A 20,076-nucleotide genomic window follows, 5' to 3' on the forward strand; every position below is an offset into this window, starting at 1 on the left:
CCACTCACACCCGAACCCCGGCCACCTCCCTGACAAACAGCCTGGCCACTCCCTGTGCTCAGCATGGACTCTCCTGTCCTGGGCTCGCCTGCTGGGCACACAGTGGGCAGACTCGCCCAGGCCCGATTCAAGGTCAACCATCTGCTCACTCACCCGTTCACCGGCTCACCCACTCACTCAGTCATTCATCTACTCACCAATTGACTCATTCATTGATTCACTCACTCCATTCACTTTCTTACTCATACACCCACTCATTCACTTATTCATTCACCCACTCACTCATTCATTTGTTCATTCACTCACTTATTCATTAATTCACTCATTCACCTACTCATTCACTTACTAATTAATTCACTCATTCATTCATTCACTCACTCATTCACTCAGTCTTTCACTCGCTCACTCATTTGTTCATTTACTCACTTATTCATTAATTCGCTCATTCACCCCTCACTCACTGACTCATTCATTCATTCACTCCATTCATTTTCTCACTCATTCATCCACTCATTCATTCCCTCGCTCACAGTGACCCTGCGACTGCTCAGGGCAGCAGGCATTTGGTCATGTGATGAGTCACGTGGCAGCTCTGCCACAGACACGGAGGTGACTCAGTCAAACTCCACCCTGTCCCCACAGGGCTCCAGGCGTGGGGCGGTGTGCAGAGCTGTGACAGCAGCCTAGGCACTGAGAAGATGACAGGCAGGGAAGGTGGTCCAAGAACAACAAGAAACCCAAGAAGGAGGGCTGGGGTGAGCGCTCCCAGTAGGGGTGAGAGCCGGGGAGTATGTGGAGTGACTGAGTGGCTCAGGCTGGCTGGGCTAGGTGAGTGACAACTGGGGGAAGGACCAGAAGGTCCGGGCACCATGTCCCTGAGCGTGCTGGACTGGACTCTAACGGGGCTCCCAGGCTGGGGTGGGGGTGCCACGAGTCAGGAAGCACAGGGGCACACGTGGTCTTTGGTGGAGGGGACACCACTCAAGTGGCACGTCGGTTCTGGGGAGTCTGCGGCTAAGGCCTCCTCCCCCTGAAGAGGGCAGGTGGTGAGACATCACCGCTGGGTAAAAATGGCTCCCCTCATCCAGGATGCCGGCTTGTCCCCCCTCCTCGCTGGATGTGGGGATATCCCGAGAGACAACCACACCTGTCATTGCTGCCTTGAGCCCTGGGTTGGGGGGTCAGTCCCCATATCACCCTGGGATGATCTCAGATTTGTGGGTGGAGCACAGTGGGAGCTGTGGTCTCTACCCGCCTACAACCCTATGAGTGCAGCCAGCCCGGAACCCCTCTGAGCCTTGTTGTGAGGAAGCAGAAGCGACCGTAACACCCGCCTCACCTCCCCGCAGGACAGCAGATCCTAGAAAGAGCTGACAGCCTGGAGAAGGTTAAGAGCCCCGGCTGCAGCTTCCCTCCAGTAGCACCGAGCACTCCCCATGATGTCCCCACACTGAGCACCACGTGTGAACTGACCCTTTTCCCAGATGAGGACACTGGGGAGCAAGGAGGAAAGGTGACGTCCCAGGGTCATGTAGCTGGCCTGTGGCAGGCTGGGAGCTTACGCCACTGCTCTGTGCTCAGCCGGTCTCTCCGCGGCCTGGCCCTCAGTCTGTCTTCCACCTAGTATGTCCTAGCCAGAGAGCTCTGCGGCTTGGCACTTGTCAACTCCCACCATTTATTTGTTAAATGTGAACCTACAGAGGTTCACTCGGAGAGAAGCCCAGCAGGGGGAGGCTTAACGTCCCCAGCTGCGGGGTTCTGCAGTCAGAGCAGTGAGATCACTGGCATGGCACCCGCTCTGCACTCCTCCCCTCCTTGCTCCCGTGGCTTCTGCAGTGTAGACGACACCCAACCGTCCCCAACCAGGCAAAGGGCAGGGCTGTGCCTTGTTCACCTGTGTCCTCGGCAAGGTCAGCACTAGGCCTGGTCCACAGGGGACTCAATAAGCCCTTGCTGAATAGCGGGCTCTGATATCCTGGAAGACACCATGGTTCTAGAATATTCCATAGTTCTAGGGCTGGTGCTCCTCTTTCAGGAACACAGAAGATCTTTCTCATAGCATATAAGGCCCCTGGGTGCATTCTGGCATTAAGCCAGCTGGGTTGGGGTGGACCAGGTCCCTGCCCCATTAAAGGGGAAGCCATCAGAGGCCTCCACACTCACTAGCAAGGGTGGGGGCAGAGAGAGCAGGAAACACTTAGTGCTCAGGGGCCGAAACAAATCACCCTCTTAATGGACTTTTCCACTGGAGTCGAGCTCCTTGACTTCAATTTACCCCCAGCTGGAAAACAAGCACATCGAAAGTTACACCACATTATAACATAGCGAGGTCAGCTCTGCAGGGCCAGCCCAGGAAAGGAACGAGGGCATATAAGGACACCAGGGGACACTGGGTGCCCACACCCTTTCTGGCTTACCTCCTCCGAGGTCCTGGGCTTCCATGTGGACCAAGTCAGGGTCGGCGTCCACCCCAGACACGGCCCTGGAAGACAGTATGTGGGGGTCAGCGCTGGACCAAGTCCCAAGCCCCTCTCCCGGTTCCTATGTCAGTCCCTGAGTCCCAGGTAGCTACCAGGCCTCCCGCGGCTGGAGCCACTCTTACTCTGTGGGTGTGAGAGCACAGTCTTCCCCACCTGCTCCTGGGGAGGTAGCCAGAACTCGAGGTTTGCTTGCTCTTCTTCTTTTGTGGCACTCTTTATAAAAGACTCCCCTTTACCAAAGGCCTTCACATTCCTTGCATCTTGACCATGGCTGCTTTTGTTCTGTTTTTTTTTGGTGATCCAAATACTCCGAGGAGACTAGGTGGGCCTTGGGAATATCACCCTGAACTTGCCAATTAGGACACTGAGGCTCAGAGGAGCCAAACGGCCCCCGACCCCCACCCAGGGGCACACAGCTCTACAGGCAGAGCCAGGACTCACACCCGGCTCCCTTGCATCCACCACACTGCTCCCTGCCCACCACCCACCATGGTGCGGGCTCCTCCCTTGCCCATGTGGGCCCAGGGCTCAGGCAGCGCCCAGGATGCAGCGGGGCCTGTGGCTGCCCACGGAGCCTTCCACAAGAGCCGAGGAGAGTAGATGAAGGTGCATCCTTGGGTCTCCACTTACGGGGGAGGTAGGGACAGGGCCGACAGCCTCGGGGACTCCCGGCACCCGGCACCCAACCAGCACAGAGCCTGGCACCTGAGAGGTCAAGGGCACACTCTCCAAGTGAGAAGACCCTGTGGGGGGTGGGGCGCACCCTGCCATCCACTGGTGCTCTAATCCGGTGGCCCCAGCCACTAGGCCCCCAGGTCTATTTCAAGGTGAGGTTTGCTACAGGCTCTTTTTAACTCCTGTGCACTCCCAGGAGCGAGGTCTCCTGCCTGACCGTTGTCTCTCTTTTCTGAATAAAGTGGCATTGTTCCCTTTACCAGGGGCACTGACCAGTCCTCAGCCGGCTGGTGGGGTTTTAGTGTGACTGCCGGTCATTTGCAGGGTGTGGTAGTCACACCAGCCGGCTCCTTCACTGCCTCACTCATTCCCTCCCTCACTCCCTCACGAATTCCCTCCATCCCTCCCTCATTCATTCATTCTTTCCCTTATTCCCTCCCTCCTTCATTCACTGACTCCCTCCCTCACTCCCTGATTCATTTATTCCATCCCTCATTCATTCCCTCATTCATTCATTCATTGACTCATTCATTCCCTCCCTCATTCATTCACTCCCTGACTCCCTCACTCCCTCCTTTACTACCTCCCTCATTCACACATTAATTTATTGGCTGACTCACTTGCATTCATTCATTCATTCCCTTCCTCACTCTCACTCATTCACTCCCTCATTCCCTCACTCACCCGCTCACTCCTGCACAGACTCACTCACCCCTCAGTCTGCACTTGCCTCCCCTTAGCAGGGCTCTACCCTCCCCAACTCTCTGGCTCTCCCATTGGAACATCCCCACAACCGAACTCCAGGAGCCCACATCGGGTCCTGGACCAGGCAGGGGCCCAGCGGGTGGGAGTCCCTCCCCAGACACCTTTGGTCATAGGTTCTGAAGACCACTCTAGGCTGGGTGTCCAGCCATGCAGCTAGAGCCCAGCTCCCTGCAGGGAAGGACACAGTGTTGACCCCCATGCCTTCTGGTTTGTTGGGGTCCCCAAAGATGGCCTGTGGGGAAGCTCCTTTGTGTACTGCTTAGAAACAGCAGACGCATGAGATGAGCCCTGGGCAGGCAGATCTCTGGAGACCTCAGTGCTCTGGGGACACGGGTGGTCAGCTCTCACCCCTGCTGAATACCACCAGCTCTTATAAGTCCTCAAGGACTCTGCACTGGGCCGGGAGTGGGGCAAGGGCTCTTCTCACCCAACCTCCACCGCCGAGGCCCTGCCACTTGTCCCACACCTGGACAGGCGCTGAGCTGATGGGAGAGGAAGGCTGAGGCTTTGTGGGTCTGCTCAGGCCCCAGCAGAGAAACAGACCCAGATGTGTGGTCATCAGCATGCCCCCACCCTAGACAGAGGCAGTCATGGTCCCGGGCTGCTGCTTATGGGCGGCAGGACCCCAGAACTGTGCCCTGGCCTCCCTGAGCCTCAGTCTCCCCTGCTGTCACATGAGGGGAAGACGACCAGGGTCTGAGAAGATAATGCATGCAGACCCCCGGTCTGGTGCCTGGTAGACGGTCAGCATCCATGATGTGGCCACTCCCGGAGGAGAATGTTCTGGTTTGTTCCAGGCCCACTGAGACCCCACAGGGAAGGCAGTGAGCAGGTACCCCTGGTTGGCCCAGAACGCAGCGGGCCTCCCGCCCCCCGGGCTGCTCCTCCCAGGGGCCCCCAAGATCACGCTAATGAGCTCGCTTGCTGTTCAGCCTCCCAAAGCATGAAGGGGTCCAAGCCTCAGACAGAACGCAGGCTTTGGCAATTCCTGCTGTCAGATCAAGGACAAAGAGCGCCCTAGAAACCCTGTCAAAACAGCGTTATTCACTGCTTGCAAGAGGGGGGCCCGTGGCTGCCTGTCACTGCGTTCCAGGATAGGTTCCCGGGCCCCAGAGGCCAAGTGTCCGGCCTGATAATCTCTCACACATAACAACTCAGGGCAATTTGAGAAACTTGGGGGAGAAATAATTTGATTTGCGCAAGATAATAACATGTTTGAATTAGTGCCAATTTACCTTGCAGTAACTGTGGGCAGGTTTGCCTCTCTGGCCTGAGAGATCCCCGAGCACCTGGTCCCGCCGGGGACCGATGCACGGCTGCGCTCCGCCACTCCGCCAACCTCTCAGGCCCTGGCTGTTGGGAAAATGGCCCCTCCTTGCCCTTCCCCACCTCCTGGGGGCCCTGGGGTGGCCACAGCTGACATCAGTGACAAGGCCAGTGATGGATGAGGCACTCAGGGTGCCAAGTAAGGAACCCGGCCCTCCCACAGGTGGCCATGTGGCTGAAGCCAGCCCCCCGCACCCCCCTCCCGCCCCCGCAGAAGCCCCACAGGCCAGCCACCAATACTCCAGTTAGTGAGGTGGGCTTCCCTCCGGCCTCGAAGCCGTAAACCAGGAAACGAATTTCTTGCGAGACACACGGAGCGTGGGAGGGAAAGGAGAGCTCTTTCCACGGGGCTTCTCTGCTGGGGAGACAGGACTGTGGCCCAGTGAGAAAGCCAGTGCATAGTCTGTCCTACAAATGAGGTGAGAAAGGGAAAGGCAGGAGTGTGTGTGCACACGCTCTTGTGTGTGTATGTACATGTGCTAGAAAGAGCCATTTGGTCGGAAGAACATGTGTGTAAGCCACGTCTCTCCAGGGGCAGTTTGGGCAGAAGAAGGGACCATGGCCATGGCCGGCAACCAGCAAATGGGGGCCCTGAGCCAGCGAGACTCCCAGTTTCCACAACCTCCACAGCGCTGCCCTCCGGCACTCAGCCCGCACGGGCCTCACTCACACAGCTTTACCAGACTTGACCAATGACCAGTCTTGAGCACCAGAGTCTCCCCACTGAGACAGTGAGGCTAGAACATGGCTCAGATGGATCACTGAGTGGCTCCCAAGAGATAGCCCAAGTGTGGGAGGGGAGTCAGGGCACTGGATCGGGTGGGATATTGGGGCCAAGGCAGGCAGGGTTGGAGGAAGCATGGGGTAGGGGAAGCTGTGTGGGAGGGGGCAGCTAGTCAGGGGCTGAGTGAGGACCTGGGGCAGGAGTGGGGAGGCAGAGGAGGAGGGGAGGAGGAAGGGCAAGGGGTAGGAAGGATGGAGGGAGGGAAGATGTGGAGGGGGGAGGGGGAAAGTGAGGAGGGGAGAGGGCAAGTGGTGAGGAGGGGGTGGCAGGAGTGGTGAGGTGGGCGAGGCAGGGGTGGTGAAGAGGGGGAGAAAGGGGTGGTGAGGAGGAGAAGGAAGTGGAGGTAGGGAGGAGAAAGGAGGGGTAAGGAGGGAGGGGGTTTAGAGAAGGAGGGGAGGTGAGGAGGGGGAGGTAGGGGTGGTGAAAGGGAGGCAGGGGAGGTGGGGAGGATGAAAGGGGAGGGGTAAGAAGGAGGGAGGGAGGGGAGGAGGGGAGAGGGCAGAGATGGTGAGGAGGAGGGAGTGGCAGGGGAGTTGGGGAAGGGACATGTCAAGGACATGTTGAGGGGAGAGGGAGAGGGTGTGTGGGGAAGAGAAGGAGAGGAGGTGAGGAGGGTGAGAGAAGGGGTGGTGAAGAGGGGGAGGCAGGGAAGGTGAGAAGGGGGAAGTAGGGAAGGCAGGAGGAGGAGGCAGAGAAGGTGAGGAGGGGGAGGCAGGTGTGCTGGGGAGGGAGAGACAGGGGTGGTGAGGAGGAGGCCAGAGAGGCAAGGAGGGGGAGGCAGGGGAGTGGGAAGGGGGAAGAGGGCAGGTGGGGAGGGGAGACAGGTGGTGGGCCTACTGTGTGCTGGGCATTGTGCCAGCCTGAGGTACTTGGCTCCTGTTTGCACCCTGGAGGAAGCAGGAGCTCAGAGAGGGACCAGCCCGCATCAGGTTGCACAGCTGGGTCACAGGACAGCGGGTCCTGTGGGTCGGGACAGCGAGCCCCGCCTCTCCACCATTTCCTAAGTTCCCAGCAGAGTGGAAAGAGCACCTGGAGGTCCCCCTGGGGTGAGGAGGTCCATGGCTGGGGTCAGAGGCAGGAGAAGGTGGGGAGCCCTAAGCTGGGGGCTGCAGGGAGGAAAGGGGAGCCCCGGCCCTCAGGGTTGGGGGGTCCCCATTGTGGGGAGGCTCTCACCAGAACACGTGGTCTTTGGTCACTCGCTCCCGCAGAAGCGTCCACTTCTTCCCCAGGTCCGATGACACATACAGCTTGGCAGAGAGAAGAGAAACAGTCTGGTCACGCCTTGGGGATGAGCCTCTTCTGAGCTGGGGTGACCCCTCCTGGACGACAAACATGCCCCAGGCAGGCCCCGCACCCACACCTCTGAGAGGCCAAGGGTCAAGCGGAGGAGCTCCAAGAGCCACTCTCGCCCCCCAGGCCTGATGGTAGGAACTGAGGGACACTGGCCAGGCAGATCCCCAAGCCAGGCCTGGGCTGGGGACCGTCAGGATCAGCCCTCTGTGCGCTGAGTCCCGAGGCAGGGCTGTGGGAGCCTGGGGGTGGGGGTCTGCGCTCGCCACACCAGTGTCCCTGATGTTAAATAGCCTGTAAAAATCACCGTGACAGCCTGCCCCCGACCCCTTGCTGTCGGTGCCCACCTTGGAGGGGAAGAGAGCCACAACTGAGGGAACTCAGTCAGGGGTACTGGGATACTGTCACGTGGTGACAGGTGGGAGCTACGCCTGCAGAGAGCACAGCATAATGCAGGGACTTGCCCAGTCACTACACTGGACGCCAGAAACAGATGGAGCATTGTGGGTCCCTCCAGCAATAGAAGCAGCCCACCAGGCCGGGCTGAGAGAGGCTGCAGGCCTTTCTGACTTTGCAACATCTTTCAGATATGCTGGAGCCCGCAAGGGCATACCTCCGGGCTGTGTGCAGCTGGTAGGATGAGGCCCTTGTGGGGCTGCAGGGCCCCCAGAACACAGGCGCCCCGTCTGTCCCTCCCCTCATCTCCCTCCAACTGGGCCCTGAGTCAACCTGTGGGCGAGAACTAACGCTGCCCCCCCTTCCCAACTCCGAGCTGGGACGTGGGCAGGTCTACAGTCCAGGTCTCAAGGCATCTTTCATTGGTGGTTTTGCCAAATTTCCTTTGCCACCCTCCCTGGTTGGGGGGTGGTTGAGGGGTAGTTCGTGGGAACGCTGAAACGTCCCCTCCATTCCTGAGAGCAGGGTAGGCTGTGAGGGTGTTAAGGGATCCGTACACCCATGAAGCAGGACACACACACGGAAATCCTACACAGCCCACACGGAGCCCAGAGACCCAAGCATTCTGTTGCAGAGGCAGGGCTGAGCGGGGACACTCAGCGGCCACTCCCCAGCCGAGAGGGCTGCTGTGCTTGGGGACAGAGAAGACCTGGTTCCCCTGAGCCCTGTCTGGCAGTCCCTGTGCTGCCTCAGTTTCCCTATTGAGAAGATGGTATGTTTTGCAGGGGTGAGTCCGTGGCTTGAGAGATCATGGGGTTCCGTAGCCGTAGCTCACGACAGACTCCACAGTCTGTGCGACCCAGCTGCATGACCCCCCAAGGCTCCCTAAACCTCAGTTCCCCACTTTCCTAAAACGGGGATCCAGATCCTGGCCTTACTGGGATGTGTGGGCTGATCCCAGGCACCATGGCAAAGTGTTTACACAAATGACATTCCCCTTGAATCCCGCCGCTGTCATGCAGGGATCTCATCCACCCAGGGCTGCCGCTGAGGGCCGACCGTGTGAGCGTGTGCCCAGCTTGTCCCCTCTCGGAGCCTCTCATGACGTCTCTGTGAATCAGACACTTTTATCAACCTGTTTTTCAGATCAGGAATGGCAGCTAAGAGCAGCTGAGCGATCTGCCCTGGGGTAGTTCACTGGCAGAGGCCAGATTTGAATTCTCCGTGCTTTGAATGCCCCTTCCTTTATTCCTCTGCACTCAAGATGTGTCTGGAATAAATCAGTTAAGCAGAGCAATTTCATGGCCAGACCTCAAGAGGAAGGAAGGCCAAAGGCAGCCACTGGACCTCAGTGTTTCTGTCTGTGAAATGGGTCTAATAAACCTGACAAGAGTCACCAGGATTAGAGCTCCTGACTGCTGGCCTTCAGGGCCAGCAGGACACATGCTCCTCTTCTGACCCAGCTTGTCCCCATTGGGGACCCAAGTGATGGAGAGGAAGTGAGGTCATGGTGTTATCCCTGCTGTTGTTCCCGAAGGAAGGGATTATGGAATCTCTGAAGGGAAACGGGCTCTTCATGCATCAGCCCTGTGCCGTCCTGGCCTTCAGTGTGGGCAGACATACCCCCATCCCGGAAGCCTGCCCTAGACCTGCCCAATGCCAATCCCCCACTAGCTGCCAAGGCCAGGACTCCAGGCCTGTCCTCACTACCCCAGCAAGTCACCGAGTCCAAATGAGCTAACGTCCTCCACCTAACCCACAGCCTAAGTACCCTGAGCCTACTGAGCCACCTGCATCTTTGGCTTCCTGCATCCCTCCTCTGGGTCTCCTACCCACAGCCCTCAGCCCTCCCATCCAGCCCTTGCTCCATGAGAGAGCCACTGGGCTCTTCTGGAACACACACCTGACCACATCACTCTCCTGCATCAGACCTGCCAGGGGATGCCACAGACCCTCCTTGGGATAAAGCCCACACTCCTCGTGTGGGCACTCAGGGCCCCTGGGCTGCCCGGCCCATATAGCCCCCATACCTCCCATGCCCCCATCATGCCCAACTCTGGGCTCTTGAGTGACGGTGGTGCTAATATGTCTCATGAGGTCCTCTGAGCATCTGCACCTGCTGTTCAGTCTGGCTGGAATGCCCTTCCTTGTCTTCATTCAGTGTTCAGGACTCCATCGAAAGTCACCTGTTGGTCAGGCCTTGGCCAAGGTCGAAGCTCAGAGGTCCTGGTATTGCAGAACCAGGCTCAGAACCCAGTCCCTCAGGTCAAGAAGCCTGTTTCAGGGCTCAGGGCCCGGGACCCAGAGAGAACTGGGCTGCAGTGCCTTCCCTTTGCTATACACTCTACTCTGGCTTAGAGGAGGGGTCCCCAGGGCACACCCCCTTGTGCGGTTACCCACCTGGCACTGAGGGCCCGGTGCTTCTGCTCCTTGTCTCCAGGACCCTCCTGCACCCTTCAGTCAGTCCCCCTCCACCTCCACCTGGGACCTCCTCCTTGCCACCTGGCTTCTAGTAGATGACCTACGTTTCAGGCCACGGTTCAAGTCCCACATTCTGGATTCTTCCACCACCCCTGGCAGACCCCCTCAGGACTCCTTCTTCCCACAGCTCTAGGAAGAAGATCCTGTGGATCCCACCTCAGTGAGCTATCCTCATTCTAACCACATCGTCCTAACCAAGCCATCCTAACCTCATCATTCTGATCACAGTATCCTAACCACAGTGTCCTAACCATGGCGTCCTAACCACATTGTTCTAATTACAGTATCTTAACCATAGTGTCCTTACCATGGTGTCCTAACTACAGCACCCAACCATGTGTCCTAACCACATTGTTCTAATCACAGTTATCTTAACCACAGTGTCCTAACCATGGCATCCTAACCACAGCATCCTAACCAAAGTGTCCTAATCATGGCATCCTAACCATGGCATACTAACCACAGCGTCCTAACCACAATGTCCTAACCACATCATCCTAACCATGGCGTCCTAACCACAGGTTACCATAAGAAGATGCCCCACCTCAGGACACTGCCGGACACTCAACCGCAGCCCCTGGAGAGTCGTGTTGCGTGGCCGTGACTCCCGAATTTATGAGTCCACGGCAACAGTGAGGGTTGTCCCTGTTCTTAACACATGAGGGGATTTCCTCTGTAAGGCCACTGTCCCCTGCTGTCAGCAGCACAAAGAAAATGCCCAAGACCATGAGATCTTGCTCCACAAGGAGGCTGAGCATCTGTGAGCATCGTGGATGCCAGGATCACCCAAACAAAGCACCAAGGATAGTGCCTAAGCAGCAGAGCCTGACTCTCTCTCCGTCCTGGTGCTGGGAGTCTGAGACCAAGATGTGGGCAGGGTTGGTTCCCTCTGAGGCCTCCCTGTTTGGTGGGTAGATGGCCATGAATCCCCCGTGTCCTTATGTGGTCAACCCTCTGTGCACATCTGTGTCCTGATGTCCCCTTCTTCTAAGGACACCTGTCATCCCGATCAGGTCCCACCCAGATGACCCATTTTAACTTAAATACCTCTTTAAAAGCCTCATTTCCAAATATGGTTACATCCGAGGTGCTGGGGGAGCAGTATATAGATTTTGGGAGGGGACACAACACAGCACATCCCAGAAGCCAACCTCCTATCCACTCCACCTCTGGTGTCCTCCCTCCCTCCCTCCCTGCCACAGGCCCACTTCTGCTGCCTGTGTCTCTGGGAGCTTCTCTGGACCCCTAGCCTCACATTGGCTGAGAGAACCCCACCCTCCAACCCTGAGCTCTGTGCTTGGTTTCTCCCCCTTCGTGGCGGTTTTGCTTCCTGCTCCTCTGCTCAAGCTTCTGTGGCTCACCTCTCCCCCAGCCTAGCCCCGGACTGATCGCCACTGGGTGTGCTGGAGGAACAGACAAATTCAATTCTAGCATAGGGGCTGGCACACTTTTCTGGAAAGGGCCAGACGGTAAATATCTTTGGCTTTCCAGGCTGTGCAGTCTCTGTTATCACGACTTCTCTCTGCCCCTGGAGCAGGCAAGCAGCCAGAGACAATATGGAAACGGATGGGCTTGCCTGTGTGCCAGCGAGACCTTAATTTACAAAGTGGGTGCCAGGCCACCGTCTGCTGATGCCTGCTCCAGGGCACACGATATGAAATTATCACTTTCCTATTTAAAAAGGGCCTTTTGGAAAGTTTTCATGCCCTGGAACGTAAAATCCAGGAGCACAAGGAACTCATCCATTCTTGCTAAGCACGTGGAGTCATGCCGAGTCATGCAGTAGGTGCTTAGTAAATAGCTAATGGCTCCAGCGGCTGGAGGTCCTGAATTTCTGGAAAGGCCTCAGTGAGAGAGCCCAGCAGGAGGTACGACCTTTCATGGAGGCCAGATGCTGAGCTAAGAGCTTGTCAGTCTCCATTCACGTAATCCACATGTGCACGCATATAAGACGGGCCTCTGTCCCTTTACCAATGAAAGAATGGGAGCTTAGAGAGGTAAGTAAGCTGCTCAAGGTCACAGTGTTTGCTCGTGGACCTGACCATGATACCCCTGTGGCTGAGGGGTTCCCCCTGGGAAAGATGCGAGATCCCCTCTCGTCCTTTCTCTGGGCCGTCTGAGTGACCAGCCCAGGGCTCCTTCCACCTCAGGTCTTAATTTATCCCTCTACAAACCGGGAGAGAACCACCGCCATCCTCGAACAGTGAGCAATTAAAAATGGGCGTGCAGCCGTCAATTTCTGGTAATAAAGCCTCAGCGTTCGTGGACGGCATGACGCCTGCCATCCCCACGTGCACTGAGGACGCCCACCCCGAAACATGGTGCAGGCTTTCCAGTTCGTGGGAGGTGATTTTATAAGGCTCAATTGCAGCAGAAATGGACCATTTCCCACTTAATACAAGACAAACACCAGCAAATAAGTATAAACACACGGGGGACATCCTAGCCACTGCAGCGGACCCCAACCCAGTGGTGTCCCATGCAAAGGCTGACTGACTCCAGGTTGCTCGTCCAGGAGAGTATCAGAGGCCCTCCCAGAATAACAGAGGCCACTCCAACACAAAGACGACATGCACGGAAGTCAGGGCAAGAGAGAAACGAAGGTGAAGGATGAGGTCAGAGGAAGGTCATTCGAAGACATGCGAGCCGATAAGTCTGCCAAGGGACGCTCATGGCAGCTGCTGTGAACCCATGCCTGTGCCTGCCCCTTCTTAGGGGAACCCTTGCTGGCCCCCCACCGCCCCTGCCTGGACAGCTACTCCACTTTGCTTCACGCGTATAAACACAGACCCGGTTTCACGGGGGCTGGAGGATGGTGGGTGCTCGGTTTTCCTGAACTGCTCGTGCAGTCATCTCTGTTGTCCTGAAGTTGTATTAAAAAGTGAACATCCGGGGCACCTGGGTGGCTCAGTGGTTAAGCCTCTACCTCCGGCTCAGGTCATGATCTCAGGGTCCTGGGATCGAGCCCCACATTGCGATCTCTGCTCCACAGGGAGTCTGCTTCCCCTCTCTCTCTGCCTGTCTCTCTGCCTACTTGTGATCTCTCTCTGTGTCAAATAAATAAATAAAATATTTTTAAAAAAAAAGTGAACATCCTTCCCTATACATTCTCTATGCCTTTCTTCGAACCCCCTCCTCCAGGAAGGCTTCCCAGATTGGTCATCCAAGGTGTCTTTTCTTCCCTACTAAGGTTCTGGAAGGCAGTCCCAGGCTCAGATTAACTTCTCAGAGTGCTGGGAAACAGAAGGGGTTCTTGATGGGGAGCAGAATAACACTTAACAGTGTTAGAGGGCTGTGCCTGTAAGCAAGTCCCAGGGACAAGCACAGGGAACCAGGCGGGTCAGTTTGGCGCCGGTGGGCGCCGGTGGTCCCCAGGGAGTTGGGGTGGGAAGGGGCTTCCCGGCTCTCACATTCCTTTGATCTCAGGACCCCAGTGCAGTTTGCTGAGCCTCGAAAGAAAAACCACCACATCAGGCTCTCCCCTCAGCAGGCTGCCCAGGCTCCGAATAAGGAAGCCTCACAGCACCCCAAGCTACAGTGCAGCACTGGGCAGAACCCTAGCCAGCTCACAGATCCGGGACCAGCAATAAGGCTTGCAGATGGGTGCCACCTAGGTTTGGGGCTGTGTGTTCCTCTGATTAGCAGACGCCTGCCCAATGCACCAGGTCTGTGGGAATGGAGAACCAATGTGGTACCACGTGACCATCCACCCTTGGAAGACAGAGAGCTTTGAAAACCATACATCCCTAAAAAAAAAAAAAAGAAAAAAAAAACGAAAGCCCCCCCAAAAAACAAAAAACCCCCCCAAAAAAACAAAAAGCCCCAAGGCCCTATTGTCGCTGTTACTAATTTCCTCAAATTCTTCATTCCTTTTGTAACTACAACGAAGCCCTTTTTCCTCCCCTTTTTCTTTCCTTAGAGTCACAGCAAAGAACCAAGGAAAATCACCGAGATTTCAGCTCCATTAATTTTTCAGGGCACCATAAATTAAAGAGCAATTGCAACGCAGTCAATTTCTGCAGGAAAATAAGTCTCCGTGATTGTGCTTTAGTCTAATTACATGGAAGGCTAAGTAGTGCTATTAATACCCAGAAGCGCATGCTGTCCCAGAAGAAGGCGTCGGGAGCAAAGAGGCGGCCGGTGGGGCTGGAGGAACCCAGGGATGCCAGTCAGAGAGGACCAGACCTTGGCAAGGAGGCCAGGTCCTGCAGCGAGCCGTGGCTCAGACCAGCCGAAATCGGCGTTGGGAGGTCCTTGACCTGGGGGAACCCTCATGAGAGAAATCCATCACTCACTCACTGACTGATCCAACCAATGGGCACCCCTCCATCGATCCGTCCACCTCCCCCGTCCATCACCCCGCAGCCCCCGTCTGTCACCCACTCACCCTTCCACCCGTCCTCAGCTCCATGTCCATCCAGCCAACAAATAGCCTCAGCCAGGAGCTTGTGAGGAAATGCTGCAGAAACTGGGCAGAGTCCGTGCCCGCAAGGGGCTTACCCAGGAGTGGGTGTGTGGGGAGCAGTCCCCACGCCGGCTGCAGTGGCTCCTCCACAAGCCACATGGACACCAGAAGCCAGAAAAGGCCCAGTCCCCCACCCCCACCCCAGAGCCTCCAGGGGGAGCATGTCCCTTGCAGACACCTCGATTTCGATCCCGCGAAACACATTTTGGACTTCTGGTCTCCCAAGCTGTGGGAGACCCCACATCTGGACTGGCCAGCCATGGAGTGCGTGGTGATAGGAACAGATCCTGGTCTCCGTGGCAGCGAGGGCAGGTCCTCATCCTCCCGTGCTCTCTGTGCCCTGCTTCACCTCCTGCTCAGTCCTCACCCCTTCCTGGGGCCAGCCCCGGGCTCTCCTCTCCCTTGGCCTGGAAAGAACCCTCCACCACGTTCTCTCCATCAGCCGGTGGAGGGTCCCTTGGGCTCCTGTGGGGTTCTGGTGACACAGCCCCCAGAGAAAAGGACATGGACTTGGGATCTGAAGGACAAGTCACACCTACTGAAGGTAGAAAAGCATCCCAGGCCAGCAGAAGGGCCCGGCAAGGCCCAGCGTGGGAGGGTGTGTGGAATGTTCTGGAAGTGGAAGAAGGCCTTATGGCGGTGCACCCGGAGGGGAGGCCGAGGGGGACAGCCCTAATAATTACCTACTGTTCTTCAATCCTGTCTCACGTGCTTACTTGTGCCAAGTACACCTCTCACCTCCGCCTGCTTGGCTCCTACATCCCGAGACCAACGATGGCAGCACCCACACCCGGCCGGCCTTGGGGGAAAGGGCTCCGAGGACCCTATGAGGAGCAACCTGCATTGCCCCGTTACCTCACCAAAGGAGCAGCTGTGGGTGACTGGGGCCCAGATACTGGCTCCACCACTGCTTACCCTGCCCTCCTTGGTGTAGGCCAGGACCTTGTCCTCCTCCTTGGGGTGGAAAATCAGAGTCTCCACTGAGAAGGGGATGAGCTGCTTCTGGAAGGTGGCCCCCTCGTCCGTGCTGAGGAACAGACTCTGGTCCCGGTCGCTGAGCGAGGAGCTCAGCAGGACGATCTGGAACAGAAAGCAGGGTGGACGTGAGCTCCCCCTCCGCACCCAGCCCCTGCACTCAGCCAGGGAGGGCGGGGCCGGAACCACGCCCCCTCCTCCCACCCTGCCCCACCCACTCCTCTAATTAGTCACTCATTAATTCCCTCCACAACTCTGTCCCCCAGCCAGGCACTGTCCACAAGGTGAGGCCGACCACGAGCTGGGGTTTTCTGCCGTGAATAGTCCGTTCTATGGGGGCAGTGTGAGATACATCAGTGCGTCGCCCATTGTGGGCCTGACCGGCAGCCTGTGGAGACAAAGCAGGGGGCTGGGGAGGCCGGGATGGGGGCTGCGTGCAGAAGCAGAGCACTGGACCAGGTAGGGGGGCGACCCGGGACAGCAGGCGCTGGGCAGGAACTCGGATGTGAGGTGGCCGAGGGGGACGGGACTGGATAGGTAACAGCGTGTCTGGCTCCATGAGGCCTTAGAGTGCACCGTGGTGGGTGGAATGGGGAACCCGGAGAGACACCACATCCCTGCGTCCTCACCCTGGTTCCTGTGAAGGTGACCTCACTTAGAAATGGGGTCTGCACAGGTGGGATCAAGTTAAACATCTCAGGATGAGGTCATCCTGGGAACTGGAAGGCAAGGCGCCCATGGAGAGGATGAGGGACAGCCCCACCATTTGCAGAATTCTCCCGTGGGTGGGGGTCCCGCAAGGCCTCTCTTGGCTCCGCCCAGAGGGTCAAGGAAGTTGGGGAAGCTGGCCTGTGGCCCTCTCTAGGTTTGTCCACTTCCCAAGCACGCAGGTACATGCCCTCCTGGGCTGCGAGGTGCCCCGGGTCTTCCAGAAAGTTCAGGAAAGGCCGACTATGGGTCAGAACAGGTTGGCCCTGCTAACTGCACACAGGGGACCAAAGGGACCCTCAGAAAGAGAGCAAAGGGGGAGAGGGAGAGGCTTCCCTCCTTCCCCTGAGGCCAGAGAGGGTCGGCCAGTCTGGAAGGTTGGGAAGACGATGTGGGCTCCTACCACTGTGAGTGGATCCCACTCCCCCAGACTACATGGTCAGCCCCCGCCAGCATGGGTGGGCCCAGTCTCTACCTCCACCCTCTTCTGGGAGTCCCAGTTCCCACAATGAAGCTGGGGGTAGTCTTCCTACGCACACACCTCATGTAAAGTTCTGGGCTCCTCACGGCCCCAAGGAGACTGTGACCTCTGTGACAGGGTCTGCAGGCTCCTCCTGGACTGGCCTCCCTCCCTGCCTCCTGCTTGTGAGCTGGCCACAGCCAGTAGGGTCCACCCATGTACAGCCCCCTCCCCACAACACCCGTTTCCTCTGTTTCCCCCTCACCCCCAAGGCCCAGTGGAGCCCCCTGATTCAAGGCCACAGGGGACCTGGTATTTGCCCAGCAAAAGCTCACCACCTGTCATGGAGGTAGCCTCTTCTCCCAGGACTGTGGCCCCTTGGGGCCGGGGCCAGGTCTGTGGGGTTTCCTGCTATCCTCCTCCCCACCCCCACCCCTGCAGGGCCTGGGGACTCCACACACTTATTGAATGAATGCATCAATGAATGAATGAACGAACAGATACCATGTGCTGATAGAATAGGGGTCAGGGCACACTCAACCTCAGACAGCCCAGTTCAAATTCCATGTCTGTGTGACCTGAAGCAAGCTGGCTGGCCATTCCCTGCCTCAGTTTCTTTGTCTGTAAAATGGGGAAAATAATATGGTGCCTGGCATTGGGCGAGCCTGCAGTTAAAGTCTACTGTGAGTGTTTGAGACCACCACATCCTCACTAGAGCTCAGTGGGGCAGTTATGATCTCTGCTCGGTGGATGGGGAAACTGAGGCACAGAGAGGGGAAGCAAACTGCTTCAGGTCACACACCGTGTAGGAAGGAGCCAGGGTCTGGAGTTGAGAGGGAGCCCATGCAGGGTGGGGTGCCGGTGGGGCAGGGGGGTGGGACCAGCCTGGCACCAAGATGACCTCTTCCTTCCCAGCGGCTGGGGCTATGGGACACTAAGCCCCCATCATGTGGACGCCCCACTGCGATGGGCTCCCCACACACCAACATTTCCTCTAGAAGACGATGAAGCACACAGGGCAGAAATCAAGAATTGCACGAGCCCCTGTCTTTACAAACGGTATCTCATGCGCTCTTTCCAGGGGAACCCTGAGGAGTTGTGCAAGCCACAGCTGGTCTCCCATGGCAGAGATCCCGCCCGCGCTGGCCAGCCGAGGGGGGGCCGAAAGAGAAGGGCAGGTAGGGCACTCCCGGAGCCTGCCTCTAGGCCGCCGTGCTCTCGGAAGGTGGAGGAGCCTTGCGGGAGGTGTCCCTCGGGGGTGGTTTCCACGCAGGAGAAGCGGAGGGGCCAAGAACGGCCACGTATAATCATCCCAGGAAATGTGGAATGACAAGGGCGCTCACGCACTCACAAAAAGAAGTGAGTGCAAATTTACGAGAGACTATGTATCTCCCAAAGACAAAACGTCAGGAAGCCTATGATGATTTTGCCGATGGTTACCGTATGAGAGTACACGTGATCTTATCAGCAGAGGTGCACAGAAACGGGAGTGGAGGGCTCACTGTTCAGCCATCATATAAGAGGAAACGCCACCCCTCGCGACCCCAGGGATGGACCTTGAGGGTGTCATGCCCAGTGGGAGACAAATGCCCTGAGATCAGGCTTGCAGGTAGACTCTTGTAAACAAAGCAAAGCCTGAGCTCACAGCTCCAGAGAACGGGTGGGCGCCGCAGGGGGTGGGTGGGCGAGGGGTGACGGCATTAGAAGGCCTGCACTTCCCGTTGCCAAGTGAGCAGGTCTCGGGCTGCCATGGGCCCAGCGTGGTGACACAAAGGACTGCGTGTCTGGAGGTGGCTGAGAGAGGGGATCCTGAATGGTCTCCTCACGGGAAAGCATCGCTCTGACATTGTGTGGCAGCGGATGGTAACCAGTCATACAGGGACGATCGCTTCCCCGTAAAGACTGAATCATGATGTCCTACACTGGAAACTAAGATAATGTTACATGTCAATTACATCTCAATTTTGAAAAAAACCAATGAAAGCAACACGAGGACCTTAATAGTGGTTGTTTTTAAGTGGTGGAGTTAGAAGGAGTTTGTTTTCTTATTTTCAATGAAGGCTGTAGCTTAGAATAGTTTTAACTTTACAGAAAGGTGGCAAGGATAGGATGGAGAGTCCCACAGCACCCGATGCAGTGTTATCTGCCAGGACAGCTCACGTCGGTGTCAGATGTCTGTACGGTTAAGGAGCCAGCATACCCACATATGTACGGTCTGAACCACACGCTACGTTCCACGACTGGCTTTTCCTGGTCTGGGATCCCATCTGGGAACCCACATGACATTCAGGCATCACACCTCCTTAGGGCCGTGACTTTCTCAAATGCACCTTGTTTTTCTTGACCTTGACAGTGTTGAGAAGCTCTGGTTGGGTCTTTTGCAGACTGACTCTGATTTCGGCTTATCTAGGCTTTTCTCGTGGTAAAAATGGGCGTCAGGGGTTTGGGGAAGGAAAGGCACAAAGGTGAGGACCCTTCTTGTTGCAGTGGGCCCAAAGGGGAGCCCACAGCCATGGTACTGGCCTCACCAGCCTTGTGGTACCGGTTCAGGGCTCCCCAGAGGAACGGGCCCTCCTTTCCTCCCCGCATCCACGATGCTCTCTTGGAGGACAGCCCCCTGCACAGCCCACACCTGAGGTGGGGAGGGCAGCTCCCCTCCTTGAGGCAGAGGAGCTGAGAGCATTCTTGTGAATTCTTCTGCATGGGAGACTGGTCTCCTCGCCCCTGCCCTTACTGACTCATTTATTTACATCACTATGAACTCATGAATATTTATGTCAGACTTTGAGTTGTAATTCAAGGCTGTTCTGTTATCTCATTGCCCCAAGGCTCCCACTCTGGCTAGTGGCGGGGAGGGGGGCTTGGGCGGTCTCCTTTGCCACAACACCCTGCTTCCATTTCTAAATGTTGCTCTGTGCTGCACCTGGTCAACCCAGATAATCGGGAATAATGAAACAAGTCACCCAGATTTCTCACCCATCTTACTGGAGATGGCTGGGTTCACTCAGCATCTGCCCAAACATGTGGCCCAGGCTCTGTGCCCCACCCCAGGGCAGCTGCCCACATGCCTGGCTCCTTGGGGCCATCTGGCCAGGGAAGCCCAAACATCACTCCTCAAAACGCTTTCTCATGATGACGATTCCTCCATGTTCTTATGATGCAACTATTGACTTAGCCACCTCCCCCAGGAGATTGTGCCTCTTGAGTGCAGGGATGGCGACCTGACTCCTGTTCTGCTGGCCCAGAGCCCAGAGCGCTGTGGGTTAATCCC

At 57.0% G+C, this 20,076-nt stretch overlaps 1 protein-coding gene across 4 annotated transcripts in view; it reads right to left on the reverse strand.

Annotated features, from left to right (window-relative positions):
• Positions 1-20,076, reverse strand: part of SORCS2 (sortilin related VPS10 domain containing receptor 2) — a 420,986-nt gene that overhangs the window by 58,164 nt on the left and 342,746 nt on the right. For all 4 annotated transcript variants that reach the window (XM_047718782.1, XM_047718783.1, XM_047718784.1 and 1 more), the window contains exons 4-6: positions 15,578-15,742; positions 7,204-7,277; positions 2,418-2,482 (exon numbers count right to left, since the gene is read on the reverse strand). In XM_047718782.1, coding sequence (XP_047574738.1) covers positions 2,418-2,482; positions 7,204-7,277; positions 15,578-15,742 — 304 coding nt within the window. The remainder of the gene's footprint in view (positions 1-2,417; positions 2,483-7,203; positions 7,278-15,577; positions 15,743-20,076) is intronic.

Source organism: Lutra lutra, chromosome 2, assembly GCF_902655055.1.
Source record: "Lutra lutra chromosome 2, mLutLut1.2, whole genome shotgun sequence".
NCBI lineage: Eukaryota > Metazoa > Chordata > Mammalia > Carnivora > Mustelidae > Lutra > Lutra lutra.